The 22,922-nt window shown below is 41.8% G+C and overlaps 1 protein-coding gene across 2 annotated transcripts in view; it reads left to right on the forward strand.

The window, feature by feature from the left end:
- TXNRD1 (thioredoxin reductase 1) overlaps positions 1 to 13,295 on the forward strand; it is a 57,712-nt gene extending 44,417 nt beyond the window's left edge. For both annotated transcript variants that reach the window (XM_030544703.1, XM_030544709.1), the window contains 4 exons: positions 982 to 1,089; positions 3,542 to 3,637; positions 6,185 to 6,319; positions 12,474 to 13,295. In XM_030544703.1, coding sequence (XP_030400563.1) covers positions 982 to 1,089; positions 3,542 to 3,637; positions 6,185 to 6,319; positions 12,474 to 12,536 — 402 coding nt within the window. In that variant the 3' untranslated portion in view covers positions 12,537 to 13,295. The remainder of the gene's footprint in view (positions 1 to 981; positions 1,090 to 3,541; positions 3,638 to 6,184; positions 6,320 to 12,473) is intronic.
- The last annotated feature ends 9,627 nt before the right edge of the window (positions 13,296 to 22,922 follow it).

Consider the following 22,922-nt stretch of genomic DNA (forward strand, 5'->3'; position numbering starts at 1 on the left):
ACTAGTTGTTATTTTAGACAACCTCCTTGCTTGTACTACTCATTTTCCAAGACTTAAGAAGGGTGATTTGATGGGGCAGAAAAAAGTATGTATGAAGCGGGAGGGAGGGGAAAAATAGTCAGAGTCTTTTCGGTGGTCCCCTACCACAAAGAAAATACATTAAGAAGAGCCCTTAATCAGTAGAATTGTTTGTGAAACAGTTTTCTGTCTGAAAGTGAGAGTCAGGATTTCCACATGAAAAGGAGCATAGGGAAAAGCCCTGGATCTTTGGCACATCAGGGCCAATTTCTGCAATACAGCAAAGGAAACCATGTCTTGTTTTATTACAGTTCTGCCTATTTCCTTATTGTGTTTGGCAGTATAATTTAAAAGTTGCATCCCTGTAACTTTATAATCGCCAACAGAGATGCTCTGTTGAGAATATTTGCCTCTGTGGGAAGGGACATTGCTTGCTGTGCTTGGAAGTCTTCAAAGACAGAGCCTGGTTCTGCTCCCATTGAAGTCAATGGCAAAACTCTTATTGGCTTCAGTGGTGTGGGGTCAGGCACATAGTGCCCTGTGCAGTTCTAATCATACCCTGCAATTCTCATGGTTTTTTCCCCCTTCATCATCTTAGAAGCTGTGCACCATACATGCAGTGTTACCTATTGGAAATTTTATTTTAATGACATTTGAGAATCTACCTTTTATCTTCAGTTTGACATGTTAAAGGAGGGCACTGAATTTCCTCTTCCTTCCAGTCCATGCATGTTAATTTCTGTGTAGTTTGAAAGATTAGTATAATCTTTCTAGTCAGCATCTCTAGAGCCACAGCCTTAGGTCTTGTTGCTTTCAAAGTGATACCTTCAGAGTTATGAATTTCCCATTTCTGCTTCCTATGTGCCAAATCTCTCTGAAATGTTAACAATGCACTGATTTATAACTGGAATATTGATGATGCTGAACATGCTGACATAAAAAAATATATTAAATCCCACACAGTGCGACTATGTGAATGTTCCAACCACAGTGTTCACACCACTGGAATATGGAGCCTGTGGATTCTCAGAAGAGACAGCGTTGGAGAAGTTTGGGGAGGAAAATATTGAGGTAAACTGTTCAGTTCTGCTTTTTCATTAAAATAAATTTTTTTTAAATTACATTTTACCTTCCTTTCCTCTTTCTCATAGAGGGAATGTCTACACAGCAAGTAGACGCCCACAGCTGGCCCATTCCAGCTGACTCAGGCTCTCAGGGCTTGGGTTGTGGGGCTGTTTCATTGCTGTGTAGACTTCCAGGCTCAGGCTGGATCCTGCGCTCTAGGATCCTGCAAGGTGGGAGGGTCCCACAGCTCAGGCTCCAGCCAGAACCTGGATGTCTACACAGCTTTGAAACGCTCCGTGAGCCTGAGTCGGTTGGCACAGGCCAGGCATGGATTTTTCTTTGCTGTGTAGACCTACTGTTAAGAGCAACAGGATACTAAGAATATTTTTATCGCTTTGGTTAGACCCTAAAACCTGGTGTAAACATTAGTCTGCAATTCTGGTAAACCTAGCTGCAGATGTGTTCTCTTGTTGGCTTGTGTGTAAAATACTTGTAAAAATGTAGTCTTTCTCTAGACATAATAAGGGGACCAATTAGTGGAGAAGCGTTGAAAGGCAGTAAATGTTTTTTAGTGCCAAAGCTGAACTATTGATGTAATCACAAAGTATGGCAATATACTCCTCTGCCATGGTTATTATTCCTGTTAGACTGCTTGGACTTATCTACACAAACACTTAGTTCATGGCAAGCTGGGGTGTAAGTCTACCTCACACTAGCCTGCCATCCACTGTCTGTGTGGACCCTGCTGCTATGCACTATTAGTTCCTTAGTGCACTTTGATCTACCCTACTTTGAAATGACATCAGGCTCTGCAGGGACACTTAGGGCAGATCTACATTATGGGGTTAAGTTGACCTAAGTTAAGCAACTCCAGCTATGTGACTAATGTAGCTGGAGTCGACGTACCTTAGGTCGACTTATTGTCATTGGGGTGTCTACATTGTGACTTGCCTTACGCTTCTTGTTCTGATGGAGTACCGGAGTTGACGGGAGAGCGATCTGCAGTTGATTTAGCGGGTCTTCGCTAGACCTCGCTAAATCGACCCCCAGTGAATTGATCGCCGCAATGTTGATCCATGATAAGTGTAGACATACCCTTAGTGTAGAAGGCTGTTCAGAGGTGGATTTACACCGCAGCGTGCTGCAAGGTAGATGGTTGTATAGACAAGCCCTCGGGTCCTGATTGTACGTACACACACACACACGTACACACACACACATTTAATTTTATTCAGGGGAGTAGTCCCGCTGAGATGGCTCATGGGAGTAAAATGGACCGTATAAGAATTTGTAGGATTGGGCCCTAAAACAGTAAAATATTCTACAAACCACAGAGTAGAAAAAAATCTTTGCAAGAATCTGGCAGTGAACGGTGTCTTCTCATTGATATTGCTTTGGGAGCAAGGCCTGGGTGAATGATTATGTAAGGACTGGTTAATAAATTAGCAAACTTTTACTGGAGTAAAGCTAAGATGATTTTTTTAAAGAGGGCTGTGTGGAAAAAGAATGATATGATCTGATGCACAACGCCCTCCCCCTTTTTTTTTTTTACGGGGTCTTACTTCTGGCCGCTAGAAGATGGCTGAAATTTTCATTTGCGCACACACCTTCAGTTTATGTTCACAAAACCCAGTCTGTGCAAGCCCCCAAACTGGATGTGGAATCTTGTACCCTAAACTGTGAAAAATGCACTTGTAGTTTTAGAAGACTTTTTTTTTAATTTGCTCAAAGGAGGCAAAAAGAATTTCAATGTAATTTGTAACCTGGCTGAATTCTAATTTGTATGATTACAATTTACAGTTTCTTTGGAACTTAGTTGCACCTGTAGTCTCCTTTTCTTTGTCCTCTAAACATTTTTTAGTCGTGGTCTTGTACTGCCTTTCACCCCTGAAATGGCTAAATTTCAGTGCTGGGTGACAACATCTTTCTATGTATGTAGTTTATAAAGTGCCTTAGAACCTTACTTATGTGAAATGCATTAAACCCAGGGCTAGCTCCAGGCACCAGTGGAGGAAGCATGTGCCTCGGGCAGCGCAAGCTAAGGGGCGGCATTCCGTCTATTCTTGGGGTGACGCAATCTGGGTGACTTTTGCTTGGGGAGGCAAAAATGGTAGAGCCGGCCCTGATTAGGGGCATATGTTCAATTTTTCTCAGTAAGCCACAGTTAATTAAAAACTCTTCTCATCTAATAATTCATTTACAGTTAGCTGCTGGTAGAGCTGCACTGCTCCACAGAGAACTCCAGGAAGGATTGTGTTTTACTCATTTTTAAGAACTATGAGGGTGAGAATTTCATAAGTGCCCCTTGTCAGCCTAACTCTGCTCCCACTGAAGTTAGCAGTAAAACTCCCCATTAACTTCAGTGGTTGCAGAGTTAGTCCAGTGCTGAGCACTTTTCCAGTCTACTCTAGCACCATGAACGTATAAAACGTATTTAAAGTCTTTATTGTATTTCTAGGTTTACCATAGTTATTTCTGGCCACTGGAGTGGACTGTCCCATCTAGAGACAACAACAAATGCTATGCAAAGATAATCTGCAATATTCAAGATAATGTAAGTATATTTTTTTCCTCCTGGGGAAACAGGAATCGGGTAGTTGTTTTAGGGGCCACAGTGAAAGGGATAAGTAGTTGTTTTTCCCATATGTTAAAAAATAAATATCCTTCAGTTTGTCACTAATCTACCTTTTGAATATTTTTAAACATTTCTAATATGTACCAAATATTTGTTTTATAGAAAAATGGCCCTTTAACAGACTGTATGGCTGACATTTGTACATAGTAGTTTTCCATAAGGATTAAAAAATATTGGTAGTTATCACTAGAAATGTTCATTATATTTCAAAAGTAGGTAAATAAATTATTAGTAATGCTACATAGCTCTTACACTTCTAAGAAGTCTTCCTGTTCTTCCTTTAGGAGATACATCTCCCTTAAATCAAGGTCAGCCAGAATCCATCAAATTCGTCTCCTTACAAATCCGTGGGTTAATTTTGAGCTCTTGGGATGACTATAACAGGATTTTCCCTCACAAATCTTATTTTAAATGATAATGCTAAGATTAACTTGACATAGCAGGGATAAAACTACCACCCTTCGCTACTACAGACATCTACAGAATCTGTTAAACCATTAAGTAGATCATAAAGAATCAGCATTCCCAGCTATAAGTGAGCAAGATCTGTTTAATAAGAGCTGAGTTGGACTTTAATTATTAACAAGCCTCTCCCTTGCCTTTAACTTTTTCTACTGTGACAGTATCTTTGTTATTAGATATTGGCATCTAGCAACCAATATTAGCAAACGTCTATAGATCTATTTTATCTAGCTACTCCTATCTGTTGTCTAATGTAGGATCCTACCACACACTGATGGTGTCTAAATAACTGTCTCATCTCTAAAGTGCCCATCATCATATTATTTAGGCTCCACTTTTTGGAGATTGCCTTTACACCCATGTGGATCCTGTGGTAGAACTGAGGCTATGGGACCTGATCCAAAGTCCATTGAAGTAAATGGACTTTGAATCAGGGCCTTAATTTGTTCACATTTTATTGTCCTGAAAATTGTAAATGAATTTAAATATCTATAGGGTTATCCAGGATGAAAATTCAGTGCATTAAATATTTAAGTTTCTACCTGAAACTCTTACAAATACAATGTCATAAAAAAAGGGAGAATTGCAAATAGATATGCTTTAGGTTTTACCCATTATCTTATCCTTGAAATAGCCCATGGATAACTAGCCCATAGGTGCTCACTAATGAGGAAAAATAATCTTAAATTCAAATCACAAAGAGTGTGTCCTGTATTTAGGAGAAGCAGATAGCCTTTGATATCCAACAGGATTGCTATAGCATGAAAACAGAACCTTAGCTAGCATAAATCACATAGCTCCATCGAAGTCAATGGAGCTATGGCAGTTTACACCAGCTCAGGATGTAAAATATTTTATAAATCAGATTTGCTGTTCTGTCAGTAGTATGAAAGGAGCTATACTAAAATGTTTCCAGATATTTTTCATTTGGACACTAGTGTATGCCAGAGAAGTGGTGTATGCAGTGCTAGTTGTTTTCTTATGAATATCTGCCTTGTCTGTTTCAGCAGTCACCAGAGATGTTAACTATTGGTTGTAGTTAAGGCTAAGATTTTGGCTAGGGTATTTTTATTAAAAGTCATGGACAGCGCATGGGCAATAAACAATAAAATCACTGAAATGTACACTGGGCTAGTATTAAGGGGTAGCAAGCAGGGCAATTGCCCTGGACCCCCACGCCACAGGGGGCTTCACAAAGCTAAGGGGTGGAAATGTTCAGGCGTCAGCCCCAGGCAGCAGGGCTTCAGGCTTTTGACTTGGGCTTTGGGCCTGGGTGGCAGGGCTCGGGCTTTAGTCTCTTTGTAACCTGACATCACATCCATGAGTCAATGTTTTGATTTATGACCTTTTGCACAGAATATGTATTACTTGTCAGTGGACATATTTGCCCAGCAGTAATCATTCAATCAGGGCCGCCCGGGGGGGCAATTTGCCCGGACCCTGCAGGGGCCCCCATGAGAGTTTTTCGGAGCCCCTGGAATGGGGTCCTTCACTCGCTCCGAGGGCCCCTGAAAACTCTCACGGGGCTTGGGTCCCCGGAGTGTCTTCTGCTCTGGGTCTTTGATGACAATTTGGCAGCGAGGAGTCCTTTCATTCCAGGACCTGCCACCGAAGACCCCAGGCCCCCTGAATCCTCTGGGCAGCCCTGCATTCAGTTACATCAGTCCAGTTAGAAAAGCTAAATAGAATCATATATAAGTGTTTCTTGTGTTGTTACACTTAATGTTACTTAACTGCTAAACTGGGAGTTTGTAAAATTTAATTTTTATTGAGATGATTCAGAACAAATATACAGTAAATTAAAAGCCAACACTGGCCCTGGTATTGCAATATGCTTGATATACACATATGCTTATCTTCACTTAGGTGAGTAGCCCACTGAAGTCAGTGGAACAACTCATCTGAGTAGAAGTTAAACACACTGTCTTTAGTAGAAGAAAATCTTCAAGATTATCTGAAGAGGATAAATGTACAAGGCTACTTGAATTGATTTTCTTTCTTTAGGAGCGAGTTATCGGTTTCCATGTGCTTGGTCCAAATGCTGGAGAAGTTACCCAGGGGTTTTCAGCAGCCATCAAATGTGGACTGACAAAAGCGCAGTTGGACAACACAATAGGAATTCATCCAGTTTGTGCAGAGGTGTGTATGTGGTGTCACAGGTGTGTGTGTGATATCTCTCAACAAAAAATACATAAGGCTAGATTTTCTTATGCAGTGCAGCCCCTTTGCACTGCAGTGCCAGATGATGTGATCCTAAAGCTAGTACATCCAGCTCTAGGGGGAATCACCCCAGATTATGGCATTTTGCTTCAGCCAGCGCAAGGGGATCTTCTGATTGAGGAGAGCAGGCATCTCCCTTCTTCCTGATTCCAGCACATGAGGGGAAAGAGTGGTGATGTAAGAGTTCCCATACCTGCTGTATTCCACCAGAAGATCTCTCTTTCTGATCCTCAACCTTTTGGACATTTACAGCTATCATAAAACAAAGCATCCCTAAGATGTTCTAACACACAGCACAGGGACCAGTCTAATGTAGAGTGTCAACAGGATCAGGGATAGTTTAAGAGTGAACTTTAAGCCTGCCCATAGCTACTTCCACCCTTGCACTCCCTACCTTGCATGATGCATATTTTGGCCGTAGCTGAGAATCTGTCTCACAGCCTTTTATTTTGGGTTCTCGGGGGAAGATGATGGAAATCTTTTAATAATAAGAGTTTATAAAAATGTATTTTGGTTTCTACACAAAGTTTTTTGATTCGAATTTTGGATGACCAGGAATTTCAGATATTGAAGTTTTTACTGTTTTTATATAAAGACTCAGGGTTGGTTTTTATTACATATGTTTAATTCTTTAACTATTTAATATCAATGGTCTGCCATGATATAGTCTGTCCTCTATCTGAGAGTAGAGAATTCTCCTCACACTCTGACTCTCAGAAATCTGTGTATGAAGGCTTCAGATATTTATTTCTGCTAATTGGTTATCAAGGCTAACATTTCAGGTTGATCTAAGTACTTAAAATAAGCTTATAAACTGGTATTCTAGAGACATCAGTTACTTAATGATTTTTCTCTTAAATTCTGCCTCTCCGGAGATTTTTTTCTTGACTCAGTTCATGTGTCTGACTCCAAGTAAAGAAGCTTTAAAAGGAGCAAAATCATTTGCTGGTGTAAATCAGTTATGTTCCACTGGAGAGTGCCTATTTACACCAGCTGAGGATTTCCTCTAAGGCTAAACATATGCTGCAATTAAAAACATGTGCCCAGTCTATGGCAACTGACTTGGGCTTGGGCTGAGGAGCTGTTTAATTGCAGTATAGACGTTTGGGCCCGGGCTGCAGCCTGTGCTCTAGAACCTGAGAACATGGGTTGCAACCTGGGCTCTAGAACCTGAAAGCCCAGGCTGCAGCCTGATCCTGAACATCTACGCATGGGCAGCTATACGTGTCTAATTGCAGTGTAGACATATCCTTAGTCACTTTAACTCTTGAATCTGTCAGTGGGTCTTGGGCTGAATCTGTGTCTTATGTACGTATTTTAGCTACAAGCTGTAATATTCTAAAATACCAGAGATCTGCAAAAATAGCCACATCTACTTGTCTGTGCTATTTGTATGTTGTGTTTGCAGCATAATACAAGGTTGGCAAGATGACAGCCTTTGTGAATGTAACAGATTGGCAGATAGCAGAGTCTTTTCAGAGCATTCACAGCCAAGGTTTTATCTTTCTCTGTAACATCATGTTATAATGGGGTTCTTATAAACCCTCAAAGAAAGGAAAACAAGTTCTCATTTTATCAGAGGCCTTTTCCTGGTAGATGGCTGAGTGGGAGTCTTCACACCTGTGAATTCAAATGGCGTATTAGCATATGCAGTGTGAAGATAGAATGATAATCATAATTTATTTTGGACATCTGAGCTGCTAAAATTGAAAATGAATAGTATGATTAGACATAATGTGGTGTGGTAATTTCAGCTAATCATGTTTATTTGGGGAGGAGTGGGGGAGAGAATCGTTTGAAGGAGGAACGTGCAAATTAAAAGCTCCAGAGGGTTGTGGTGATTTTGTAGTGCCAGCATTCAAAAGGGTTTTGCTCTTTTTACTTAATCTCATCTCTTATTCAGCCAATAAAAATAAAAAAAATTGTTGGCATTTTGTGGGTACTGACTGCATTGGGACAAATAGAACGATGAATGACCTCAGCATGCTTTCTATGTTATACATTTATAAACATTCTAAAGGAAAGGAAATTACGATCACTTTCTTGCACAGATGTAGCACATCTTTATTTCGGACCAGATACTGCCACCCTCAGTGACTTCCAGTAGTGTCTCATTTCACAAGCAGTCTTCTGACAAGCACAGTGTTACTCAGCATGAGTAAGGGCAGAGGCGGATTTACAGTGAAACACAGGGTGCCCTGGCATGGGGCCCCCTAATGATGGGGGGGGCAGGGCCGGGCAGCTGCGGGGGCAGAAGCTTGGTCCTGCTGGCTCCTGGGGCTCCTGCTGCAGGCTCCGCCCCCACTGGCAGCTAAGCTCCCTCCTCCCCCAAGCGTGCCGCCTTCCTGTCTCTTCCCACCCAGTGCTTCCCCTGCCGCCTAACAGCTATTTGCCGGCACTCAGGTCGCTCTGGGAGGGAGGAGGAGGAGCGAGGCTGCAGCATGCTTGGGGGAGGAGGTGGAGAAGAGGCGGGGGCAGGGCCTTGGGTTTTGGGGGGTGGAAATGGGGCAGGGCGGAGAAAAAGCTGGGCCCCCGCACTCCCCCTACATATACCCCCCACCCGCCGTGAGCTGCTCAGGGCAGAAGGCTAGGGTGGGGCATGGGGCTGGGAGCACCCTCCCAACCCCTGTCCTGACTCCTGCACCCCCCTTATGCACCCCAAGCCTTCCCTGAATCCTGACCCCTCCTACACTCCCCCCCCCCGAACCCTGAGCACCAAACAGGAGCTCCTGCACCCTCCCCCCCACATTCCCATATGCACCCCTTGCACCAAATGGGAGCTGCCCCAGGTAGGTGCTCCACACCCCTGCCCCAGCCCTGAGGACCATCCTGCACCCTAACTCATGGCCAGACCCTGCACCCCAGGCCACTCCTGAACCCTAACTCCCTCCCAGACCCTGCACCCCCAGCCCTGACTCATGCACCACCTCAGACACCCCCAGCCACCTGCCCTTCCTGACTCCTGCCCCCCTTCATACATTCCCACCCCTGACTCCTGCACCCCCCCGCACCCCACCTGCACCCCTTACACCAAACAGGAACTGCCCCAGGTAAGCGCTCCACACCCTAACCCCCTGTCCCAGCCCTGAGCCCCCTCCTGCACCCTAACTCCTGGCCAGATCCTGCACCCCAATCCTCCTCCTGCTCCTGCATTCTATCTTTCTCCCAGACCCTGCAGCCTCAGCCCGGAGCCCCCTCCCCCATTATAACTTCTGGCCAGACCCCACACCCCAACACTTTTTTTTACATTTTTTTTTTAAATAAAGCACTCTTACCCAAAGCACTTTACAATAGTTAGCTAATGGTACAAACAATGTTTGGAAAGATCATTAAGGGGTCTGCCAAGACCCTCAGCGATTTTCAAGTGGTCTGTGGAAAAATAGGTTAGACTACAAAAAGAATCAAGATACCTCACTTTATTTTCATTTACTTCCTACTACTTATAGGAGGAGGAGGAAGGAAAAAAGGATGAAAAAACAGGGGTGGGTGGTGGAGAGATAAGAGAGAATGTTTCTTGGCTGGGTCCCAAGGAGGGGCCCCAAAAATGAAGCTGAGCACAGGGCCCCACTAACTCTAAATCCGCCACTGAGTAAGGGTAGAAAGATTGGGCTCTAATTTACTTTACTTTTATAAATTAGAGTCGGATTTTGCTTCTCTTACTCTACAAAACAGGCTCTTGAAATCAATGAGACCGTTTGCAGAGACAAGTGCTACTCAGCGTGAGTATAGGTGGCAGACTGGGCCGTAATGAGATCTGGTTTTAAGAGAGACTGAATTGTAGTGATTGTAAATATTGGTGTTTACAATTCAGGCAAATCTTCCTTTAAAAACTGGCATGACTCAGCTAGTTCATTAATGAGTGCTTTCCATTTAATGGATTCTATAGCCTTGTCTTCACTTGAACAGCTAACAAGCTCTCAGTAGAAAAATCATGTTTCCAGTAACTCTCAGATCCCAGCTGGTTTGCTTTAGTCAAGAAGCTATGCAGAGTCTGCACAGCAGCTAGAGCTAGCCAGTACACACAGAAGTTGGGGTCAAGACCAAGAAGGAAAAACAGATAAAGCTAGCACATTGTAATCTTTATTTTCATTTCAAAGTGACTTCAACAATGCAATGCAATCAAAGTCCACTTGAAATGAAAATGAAGATTAAGATGCACATATTTTGTATTGGAGAATTAGAACCCCTATTTCAAACCCAGTCCCTTAGCTTAAATATATCTTCTTTCTTTTCACTATAAATTAAGGTAGTTTCTTGCATGTATCTGAATTCCTTATTGGCATGTAGTGTTTTATTTGCTTACAGAGGGTAGAGGTTGTGTATCATTTATTGATGCTATTCTCCAAAGAGCTCTTAGCAGTCTGTATGCAGCAAGGCTTCAACTTACTGAACTTTAAGGCTTTCAGATCTCTGAAATGTCTGCAGTTAATAATCTTATTTGCATGAGAGAAATGTGCAGATACTCTGTTCTTTTCTCAGTTTATTCTTCCTCAGAGATGACTTTGATGCCAGCTAATTACTTTCGCTTTGAACCATTTAGATAGAAGTGGTTTTGATTTACTGTAATCCTTCCTGTATTATATGTGTGCAAAACAACACCATCAGTTGTGTAGTAAACCTTAACTACTAACTGAGGTAATTTGTTGGATTTCATGCAACTTTTCTTCTAGAATTTCAGTACTTTTTCATTTTACAATCACTACTCTTAAATATCTTTATTTTTAATGTAAGTGTCAGGAAAGCACCAAGAGTCCTCACTTTGTAGACTAGATCCGCAAAGGTTTCTTAGCTATTGTCTGGGGGGGAGGGGGAGAAGAAAACCTTTACAAAGTGCACTGAGAATATTGTTCCTTCAGCATCATGTTAGAGCAGCTTGAATCCAAGAGAACTACATTGGAAAAGTTGTGCTCATGGAATTTTCATTTTTTGGGGGGAACCGTTTGAGCTCCTTCAGTCAAAGATATAGTTTAAAAGAGTCTGGTCCTGAAATGTGTGGGGTACCTCCATTAAAGTAAATTATTATTATTTTATTTGTATTACAGTAGCATGTAGGGGGTCCAATGTGGTAGGCATAGTATAAATCCCTAGTAAGAGAGAGTCCATGCCCCACAGAGCTTATAGTCTTATAGGTAAGACAGGCAAGAAGTGTGAGAAAGGGACACACAAAAGCAGAAGATTGTAAACTGAGGCACAGAGCGGTTAAATGACTTGCCCAAGGTCACAGAGAAAAAGTGTGTCAGAGTAGGGAATGGAACACAGGTTTCCTGGAATCCTTGTCCAGTTCCAAGATCATTCTTGGACTTCAACAGGTGAGTTGCTGGGGTAGAATTTCCTCATTGCAGGTTCTATGTTGGGCCACAATAGGAGTCCCTATACTGGCCCTTCCCCAGACAAACCTTTGTGCCATGGGCAGTAGACGTTGGGGCCTTAGTGTGTATTCCTATGGCCATTCTGACTTGTACCGCAAGTGATAGGAACCCCAAGGTATGGTGCCCTAATTTAAAGCAGCCTCCAGGACTGTTCTAAAATGACAACCAGCATAATTTAGCCACAGAACTGGACAGATGCAAAATTAGCTTAAAATCATCTTTCTCTTCCCCTTGCCCAGGGCTTCTGGAGATATAGCACAGAATCCCAGTGTATGTGTTGGAATGGTAGCCACATCTGCTCCACGCTTCCTAAAGCAGGAGTTCCAATCACTGGATCCTGGTCAGCACAAGTGCTGTAAATCCTAATCCAAAATATCTAGATCTGGAATTGGTTCCAGAAATATATATGATTAACCTGATATTTTAATTTACCGTATTAAGATAAAAGTGGTAGAAAGCCACGTGACTTTCCCTCAATTGTTTCTTCTTGACCACAAAAATAAAAACCTTTTAGAAAAGTGGTGAAGACAAGGGGTGTGTGTACTGTGTAGCAGTTAGGATGTTAAATGTGTCTTTGCCATTACAATATAGTACTTTGAATAAGAAATGCTATGGTTGTAGCATTATTCCTTATATATCTGAGTGCCATCCTCCTTGGGATTCATTTCAATGGACTGAAAACATTCTTGCTTCCTTCCTCTTAGATATTCACCACGCTGTCAGTGACGAAGCGTTCTGGTGGAAATATCCTTCAGTCTGGCTGCTGAGGTTAATCACCCCCATTGTTGTTGCATTTGCCAGAGACTGACTTTCATCACCACGGCTGACTTGTGCAAGGCAGAAGAAAACATCTCCAAACAAGCTGTCCTCATCATCCTCAGCAGCAGTGGGCACCCCCTTCACCAAAGCATTCACTTAACTGAATGAGAAAAGCACATTGGGATTTGTTAGTCACTCGTGATGATTGGATGGCAATCGGCAAAACAGTGGGAGTATTTAACATCAAGCTGCTGCTTGGCAAGGCATCTACAGGATGCTTCCATGATGTCGCAGCCTAAACCCAGTATTTTCTGGTAGGCAGCGATGGAAGAACTGCTGGCACAGTTTGAGAATGACCCTTTTCTCCTAAACGAAAAGCTTCCTAACTTAAATGTGTAACCACAAGTACTGATAGTTCTATGGTATCTCCATGTACTGCATTATAAAACAGTATGATGGTGACACTTCCTCAATGACCCTGCATATCATCAGATCACAGTAATGCAGCAGGTGAAGTATGAGTATAGAGGGGTGATCTTATCTCATGTTTCATTCTGAGTCACAAAATAGCCTGTCACGTACATTTAGCCATAATTAGCAATATCCAGAATAGCAAGTCTTTTTTGGCTTCCAAAAATCCTAAAACCAAATTAATCCCTCATAGTTTCTTATCCTAGAGATGAATACTTGTTACCACGGTTGCCCCTTGTACTTTCCTCTGTGAAAGGAAAACGTTTATCTTGGAAAGGCCTTGTCTACATGGGAACGCTTTTTTGGGGTGGGGTGGGGGTGGGGAAGGGGCATCTTTAGTTTTTTGGCATAAACTGCCTTCCATCCAGACTCAAATGATCTTTTGGGGAATTATCTTGCATCTTATTCCTCTGTAATTTACGTCACTTCCAAAGTGGGTTATTTTGTTTTGGAATGTGTTATACCGCTGTAAGATTGGTGTGGACATATCCCCGTTTTGAAATACCTATATTGCATCAGGTATTCCATTCACTGCTATCCCACACTGCATTACTTCATACCTGGATTGGCTTGTCTGGTTACGTGTGCACTCTCCACTAGAGCTGGGACCAAAACTTCTTTTTTGTCTAAAAAAATGCATTTTGCTAATTCACGTTGAATTTGCTGAATTGTTTTGGTCAGAAGCAAAAAAATTCTAAAATAATCAAAACACTTTGTTTCAACATTTTCTGAATTAGATGTTCCAATTTTTTTTATTCAAAATTCTTTTGCATTTTGAATTTTACCTCAAAATTATTTTAAAATGTTGGGGGAATAACCCAGACCACACCCTCAAACAAAATGTTTCATTCAACCTAAAACAATTCCCCACCGACTTTACGGTTCAGTCACCAAACTAAAAAATCACTCATTTGCATAGCCCTATCCTCCACCATATCCGGTATTTAAAGTCAGTGTGCTTGGTGAGGGAATGGAGGGGCGACATGGTGGTCTAAGGGATTGCAGACCTGGGGAAAAAAAGAAAAAGTTCAAAAACCGAGCTAGGCTGCTGAGGGGCACACCTCAAGCACCGTTTTACCAAAGTTGCTGCTCCCAGATTATGATGGACCCCACCCCACAAACACACTTTTTTCAGACCAATTTAAGCACCAACTGCATCTTGATTGGACGTTCCTATCTCTGTTTAAATACTGGCAGACACACAAGTGCATCTGTGTATCTCCAGTTCAAGGCAAGTTCACGGACCCTGAGTCCATTGCACCCTCATGTGGTTGCATCAGGAAATTGAGGAATTCCTGGCTTTCCAGGGAGAAGAGTACATTCAATCTCATCTTTTCAGGAGTCACTAGAATGCCAAGATTTACAGTCCAGCAGCTAACATTGCAAACACAGGAGAAAGCAGTATTCCCAGGACAGGTGCCAATGTGGCACCAAAACCAAGGAGCAGTGGCAGAATTACAAGAACAAAGATCTCAGTTAATGCCCCCAGCACATGTGCATACTATGAGGAGCTGGACTGAAGTAACTGCTTCGTTTTAGCCTCTTGCTCAAGCAGCATCCGTATGCTGTCACAATGGTAGTGATCTTCCATCTCCTCCAACACCACCTGCCTATGCAGTTAACAGATATGGAGCACCCTGTTCGTACTAATGATGGTCAGGATTGCGGTACTCTGCAGTGCTTCATCCATGCTGCCTGACAGCAGTTTGAAAACTCGTTTGAATCTAAAACAGTTTGAAAATGGTGTTGACTAGTGGAAAACAAGCCAATTCCGGGTTACAGTGGAAGGAATCAAGGGAGTTTGACCCCATGTTCCAGTAGTCCAGTAGATTCCAGTAGGTATCCCACAATCCAAAACAATAAACAACCTACAGTGTATTGAGCCTAGCAACAGAACACTGTACCCTGGGACACCTGCCCAGACAGCTTGTGTGCTTATTTCAAAAAACGGTGCTGCGTGGGCATTGTGATTCACAAAGGAAGTTGCTTAAGCCACTTTAGACAAAGCAGTGTGAATGCACTGTCTCAAGTTAGCTGTTTGTGTAGTTGAGTAAATAAAAAGAAAAAACAAACCCTGTCAATCTTTCCTGTGTAGACAACACCTAAAACTGTCCTAATTTCCATATGTGCATTGTTTATATCCGATTAAGAAAATTTATATTTTTTGAAACAGACTATTTAAGTGGTGCACTGGCCTTGTGCTGGGCTTCTGCACGTGGTGAATATCACCATTTTCTACTGACAAGCTTCTAATAGTGTGGTAAATTATTTTTTATAAACTCATATACTTATGAAAGATTTTTTTATGCTTTATACCATATAAAACAATGTGTATTTTTTTCTGGCCAGTTTATTGCAGCAAATAAAATGTTTGTGGGAAGTGCTACTCCTTTTGATGCACTCCTGAATGAAGAAACTATAGCTTAGCAAGACATGTTTTTAAGACCAGAAAAGGCCACTTTGATCATAAACCTTTGCGTCATTTATTTCAGTCTTTAGATTTTTGAGTAGCATGTTAAGTATTTTCAGAAAAATGTAGGGCTTTTTCCCCAGTGCATATCAAACAAATAAGAACAAGTTTTTAAAATGTAAGGAATGAAAAATTAAGCGCCTACTTTTCACTAACATTAGGAGCATTTGTGTTCCTAATGCTCTAGATGTCACATATATAAGACTTCAGAAAATACAGTGAGTAGAATTGCACACTAGGTAGGCCTTCAAACTCAAACATCTAAGCACATAGGGAACTACTTATAGGCATCATCTTCCTGAAGACAGATATTTAAGTATATGAATAAGTTTCATGTGTACTCAAGCATTTGCAGGACTGGGCTATAGATTATAAATCCTTCTTTACTGATTAATGTGCTAAATAATAATTTTTGGTGGATATTTACAAAGCTGCTGATTTTTATATTTTAAATAAGACAACTGAACTGTGAAAACGTTAGTACTTTCTCCAGATTTTTCTTTCCAATATTATTTTTACTGTGGGTCTATGCATGGTGAAAGAGTCATATAATTTATGAAGACATCATATAAAGCTACATTAAAAGCCAAAACACAGTCCTTTGAATTCATATCAAATTAAAAGTACATTTTATTATGAAATCTTTGGAAATATACTAGAAAATGTAATAAATTAAATTATTTATATTCCACTCATGTCCTGCTCTCTATTTTATCAGTCATTAACATTTTTGGATCTCCTACATGGATACAAGCCAAATGCCTCCAAAGGTATTTCATGTCAAAAATGTAGAGAATCAGCGTTTTGTAAAGTTTCAGTGCTTAATTGGCAGGCTTTATCTAATGAGATTAAAATTTTTACTGTTTAATTCTCTTCCGCTTATCTTTTCCCAGCCTGGCGTGACCTGTTAGATGATCGTACATGACTGTGGTATTCAGAGAGATTTGCCAATAGGGATGCCTCCCTCTTTCAGAGGAAAACACTACAGTTTTCTTCTGTAATCTGAAGGTTACTTTCTTGAGCTTAATTGTCAGATGCCCTATGACCCCTTTTAACCCCCTGTGCAAACTCATGCATTTTCTGGGTTTGGCGTGGGAAGCAGCTGCTACAGGCAGAGCTACTGCTGTCTCACTCACACAGATGGGCAAGGAGTGGACAAGTAAGAGGGAGGAATAGACACAGTATTGGCTCCACATTCCCATGCACCAGCCAGCACACAGCTGGGCTGGTGAAGAGGGAAATTAGATATAGTGCTGGTGCAGCTTACTTATCTCATAAAACAAGGAATAAGCAAGGACCCTCGGGTAGCTGAGCTACACGCTGCCCCTTACTAAGGGCTTTTGATAACTCCCAATCTAGCTCACAGTGTCAGTTGAAAGTTTGGCACTTGCAGGTAGCTATTGTCTACGTAGAGCACGATTGCTGGTTGGCATTGTCTCAAATGGCAGAGCACTTCCTAACTTAAAAGGGCAACATGTAAAACCATAGAAATCTATTCAGTTAGGGCCAGGTCCACTCCCATTAAAGTTACTCACAGGGCTCCCATCAATTTTCACTAAGAGTTGAATTGGGCCCTTCAGACCCATTGACAAGCCCACTCAATTAAAAATGTACATACTACAACCTAGTGTTAATATTCTTTAGCACTAATTTTTTTTTCTTTTAAGCAGGACTTACTCTAGATTACATATAGTGTAATCAAATTGTGCCTGCTGCTGGCTTAAAAGAGTAAACTGTGCATAACACTTTTAGCCTAAAAACATCAATGTAAATAAGGCATTCGCTGAACAACATTACCCATGCTGAGAACTGAATGTATGCCATGCAGTGTGACACGGAAAGAAAAATGATGAATTGTGCTTGGTTTTAGATGAGGTTGGCCTTCGTTCTCTAAGACTCTTATTCAATTTGGTTCTTTGGCTGTGGTTTTTATTGCACTTTGTGATTTGTGGCATAGGTGAGCTAAAGGTTTTTCCAGTTAAATTCTTCATTCAAGTCAGCTTGTCGCCTGTAAGTAATTCAAGCAAAACAAACAAAGACCCAAAACAATAACGACAACCACACACAGTGTGCCATAGGCAAAAATTATTTAGTATTCTCCAATTCATGTTCTTTGTGCACATTTATCAGCATGGTCATTACAAAATCGCCTGCATAGTTGAGTATAATTGCACAGTTGGTAGTATCTGCAAATCCACGCAGAGGACTGAGGTGCTGTGCCAGAGCTGACATGGGGAAGTCCAAGAGTGATGTAGCAGAAGACATTGAAAGTCAGAATTCAAATGACAGTGACAAAGTTGTGGATGGGAAGCTTACACAGCTCTCGTTTGTATTTTTCCTGGCTCTGCCCAGCATCATCTATCCCTTACTTTCTTGAGTGTTAAAAATAACCTGCAAATTAGTAACTTATCCCCAAATAACATTTAGATTTAAACCTACATTGGTCACTCTGACCATTTGTACAAAAGCTATCACTTGCTGCACATTTATAGCTTTAAAAAAATTGCCTCTAAGATGTGGTCTTGCTTTTTTGGTCAGCAGATGTCAGGTTCATAACACAGATTAAATGTTTTTGTAAATGATGATTTTTGCTTTTCCTAAAAGAAATATTAAACTCTATTAACCCATGATTCAGATGTTAGAGCTTCCAAATTATTAGTACTTGTTTCTCCAAAAGGAATGGTGAAATTTTCAAAGATGGCTCTTACTTCCATGTTTAGGTGCCAACCAGCTCCCTGGCTGTTACCTCTGGCCTGCTGCTGTGGCCTCTCTCCCTACTCAACACCCCACACAACTTCCAACTGTGGTCTAAAGTCCAGAGAGGACAGCAGCTCCCATTTGGCTTCAGCGGAAGTTTGTGTGCTCAGCACTTTTGAAGATCAGGTCACTTATTTAGGTGGCTACATATGAATTGAAGAGCCCAACTTTATGCACCCATTTTTGAAAATCTTGGCAAATTTTTCACACTCCTCACTAGCAAGATACATGGACCAGGGAGAAGAAACTTGTAATTCAATTCAGAATGTTTGCTTCAAGTAGCAATCATTAACCACTGAGGTAAACACACACCACCTTATCCCATCACTGCCAGAGCCTTTTCTCCTCAGGCTTTATAATGAGCTAGTCGAATAATTTCATCAAATAGTTGTATTAAAGAATGTCCCACTTGAACTACATTATTCATGGCATATTTTTAGAGAGGTGGGTGAATAATTTAAACATATCCATCTAGACATTTATCAAGCATGATGTTCAACAAATCTTTTTTCCCTATTCTTTGCCCAGTTCTTCTGTATCTATGCAGTTCTGTTAATGGAGAGATACTAGTCTTCCTGCAGAGATCCCTGTGTTGTAGCCAGCTCTTCTTTAAGAGGGCATGGGGCTACAGTTGCCACCTCAGTGGCATGAAAAGCTGGGACATCCAGGATGATCCTGAGCCACAAACTGGACAGCTGGCAGAGAGCACTGAGGGCCCTTAGAGATTGCCAGGGATAACTACCTCAAAAAGGGATGATCCTGGGAAAACCTGGTCAGGTGGCAACCCTCCCACGAGGCAGCCACTGACAGGGGAGGCTCTGGGTAGATGTGCCTCCTTTGGAGCTTTGTTGTTATGTAATGGAGGATGGGAAGGTAGCAATTTCCCAGATGTACAGAGCAGTCACAGGATGACTGGCCTTTTTAAGAGTAATAGGTCCAGCCCTACATGAGCTTCCCTCAGCTCTCCTTCCCAGGTGGGGAAGTCATTGCAGCTGTGTCATTCCAGGGTGCATGCTTGACTGCTGTGACTTCCAAGCCCTCCTCCTTGGGACTGTGCTTCAACTTCCCCAGCTCACTATCAGTCTGTGTCTAGGCTCACTCTTAGCCTACGCCCACACTACAGCTTTAAATCGATATTAGTAAAATCGATTTTATAAAACAGGTTTTATAAAATCAATTTTACGTGTCCACACTAGGGCACATTACTTCAGTGGTGTGCGTCCATGGTCCCAGGGTACCATCGATTTCCAGAGCGGTGCACTCTGGATAGCTCAGTAAAAGAATAGGACCAATAACTTTGATATCCGTCCACACTAACCCTAAATCGATTTAATAATATCGATTTTAGGGTTACTCCTTTCGTTTAGCTGGAGTACAGAAATCGATTTTAAGACCCCTTAAAATCGATTTTAAGTGCCTTGTAGTGTGGATGATTACAGCGTTAAATCGATTTAACGCTGTTTAAATCGATTTAACGCTGTAGTGTGGACCTGGCCTCTCTGAGCTAATTTTAATTGGCGTGGTAAGAGGGTTATAATTTGGGTATTGAGCCCATTGGAGTTAAATATATTTTTGAATATTATTTCTACATGTGCTTAAATTTTTCAGTATGTGCCTTTTCAGAAATCAGAATAAGTGAATGTGATTCTAAACAATCTGGCAACAAATGGAGAACCTGTACCAAGGTATAGAAGGCAAAAATTGGTCTTTGAGTAACCCATTGATTTCAGAATAAGAGAGGGCAGAATTTGATTACTACTGTGTGACCTACTAGTGGTTCTGCATTGCCATGTAGGAGATATATTTTTAACTAGTGCAGTTTCTTGCAAATCTTGGTGGGTAAGGGAGCATCTTGCATTACTCCACATCAGTCCTGAGGATTAAAGCCCTGATTCAGGAAAGTGCCTAGGCACATGATTAAGTCCATCCCTATCTAGCAAAGCATTTAAGCACATGCCTAATTTTGAGTATATGTGTACGAGCTTTCCTGAATCAGGGTCTAAATGATGATGATGGGCTCTAAATGGAGGTCTGTCCACACTTAGTCTGAAAGATTCTCTTGATAGGGAAAAATTAAAAGGATTCTTCGGGCTCTGAAACAGGTTCAGAAGAACTCTGGAACCAGTGAAAAATGCAGATTCGGTGACGGAACTGTTTTGTAAATTTATATTGTTTTCTAAATTGTGTGTGTTGGGGCAGGGGGACAACAAAATTTCTGAAAAAGTTTAAATGTTTCATTTTGACATTTTCAAAATGAAATGTTTCCATTCTTCGTTTAAATGATTTTTGCTTCAAAATTTTCTTTAATTGTATTTTTTTTAAATAAAAACCTTTTAAAAAGGCTGAAATTGAAACAAACAAGTAGTTTTGGATTCAACAAAACATTTGTTTTGACCTGAAACAAATTTTTTATTTTGACTTTTTTTAATTTGCCAAATATTCAAAAAAATTCATTTTCAGTTTGATCCAACATGACTTTTTTTTTAAGGACTTGCCAGTGAACTGAAAAATCGATTATTCACACAGTTCTATTCAGAAGTGCAATAAGGAATCTGTTATACACAAGTAAGAATTTGCTAGGAGATGTGACTTCTTAGCTTGTCACTCATTGTCTCCACTGCTCTTCCCAAAAAGTTCATTTAAATACATAAGCCAACATTCCTATGACTAAATTGTGATTGTGGTGTTTTTCTCTTTATGTATCTGAATTCAAAGGCAGCAATTTATCCTGCTGAGTCAGTGATGTGGGCCATTTTCCTTTAAAAAGAAACAATCCCTCAATCTTGGCTTTGTCGAGGATTCAAAGAGCTCTGTGTGAACTTCAAAACCTGTTTCTTTTGCCTTCAGAAGTTAGTCCAATAAAGATATTACCTCACCCACCATGGATCTCAGAGGATTAATTGTTAGTTATCAAGTATGAGATTTTTGAAGGAGCCTAAGGGAGTCAGGTGTTCAAATCTCACTGAAATCCAATTAGAGTTGTTCACTGGTGCCCTTAGTACCCTTTCAAATCCCCGCCCAAGTCTTAAACGTGTTGAAGGACATGCCAGACAGTCAGGGCCGGTGCAACCATTTAGGAGGACTAGGTGGTTGCCTAGGGCGCCGAGATTTGAGGGCGCCAAAAAGCGCCTCCCAATTTTTTTTTAATGGTTGAGCAGCCGCTGCTGCTGGGACAGAGAGGGAGTCTGAGCTGCTGGCAGTAGCCGGCAGCCCAGGGTGTCCCCCGGGTCAGGGCGCCGCCGCGTCAGCCGGCAGCCCAGGGACGGGGGTCCCCTGGCCCAGGGAAACCCCCGGCTGCCGCGGAGGCGTACTGACCCTGGGTCAGGGTGCCGCTGCGGCAGCTAGCAGTCCAGGGTGTCCGGAGGGGGCGGCAGGCAGCTCCCGTGGAGCTGCCGCAGTCGTGCCTGCGGACGATCAGCTGCTCATGCGGCTTCGGTGGACCTCCTGCAGACACGACTGCGGCAGCCCCACCAGAGCCGCGGGACCAGCGCGGGGCAGTGAAATTGCCGTCTGCCTAAGGCGCTCAAAACCCTAGCGCCGGTCCTGCAGACAGTAACCTATTGCTACTCCTTTTGACCCAAATGGCTAGCTAATTTTCAGGGGTTGCGTGTTAGGAGGAGACACAGATATTGGAGGCTGGCATATCTTTGATGCAATCCTTTTAATTTATCAAGAACATACAAACTCCTGGTTCCCTGTGCACAGCAGGAGACAGTTTCTTTGCTCACGGCCACAATCCTCCTTCCAGCCAATGCTTTAGCTCTTTCTCTTAGTTTGTCTCAGGGTGACCCTACCAGCGCTTCTCTGTGTTCCTTATAGCTGTAATCCAATCAATCCTGTGCCCCTGTGTTTATCAGTCCCACAGGAAACCCTATGGACCTCATGGCCCAGGCTTGCATGTGGGTCTCACCCTTGGGAGGTGATTTTCCATTGTTTCAACTATCACTAAACACAGGGACATCTAATCATTCCCTCTTTTAGCCTGAATGGAAGGCAGCTGTCATGCCCAACTGCTTTGAGTTGTGTGATGCGCAGTCCCCTTTATTACACTATCATCAGTGCTGGTGAGCATTTGGATGTTTGGCTTCAGTTCCAATAAGCACAACAACATTTGGATCTTTATACAAATTATCTGGATCTCATGAATCAGTAATAATAAGACTAGAGATATCAAAAGGTTAAGTTTCCTTGCGGTGTTCCTTCTGAGCTTCCCAGTGGGCTAGATATACCACAATAGTAGACTCCTTTGCAGTATTTGGCACCTTGCTTCTGGTAGCATGGGCATATAAATTGGTGACCAGGATGGTAAAAGTAGAAGATAGATAGATAACCTTTATTCTCCCCAAACTTCTACTTTTTTCAAACTTTAAATTAGGCTTGATTTGAATTTTACATGAACATTCATGGTGATGGGGAAGGGAGGTTCCTACTTTATCTTACCTGATTCACACCTGCTTCTGATCACCAGAAACAATAATAACCAAGCTCCCTATAATTTCCTTTAATACACGGGACACATTTTGAGGAATGCTTATCGCTTAGCTCAGCAGAACTCTCTGTTGATACTTGCAAGTCTTCCAATTACACTCTCAGCTTTTACATTCAGCGGGTTTATGGCGATGGGCAGAGTTGCACTGGATGGCTTTTATTATACTGGGATATGTCAGAATTGTAAAGAATTTACAAAATACATTTT

Source organism: Gopherus evgoodei, chromosome 1, assembly GCF_007399415.2.
Source record: "Gopherus evgoodei ecotype Sinaloan lineage chromosome 1, rGopEvg1_v1.p, whole genome shotgun sequence".
Lineage (NCBI taxonomy): Eukaryota > Metazoa > Chordata > Testudines > Testudinidae > Gopherus > Gopherus evgoodei.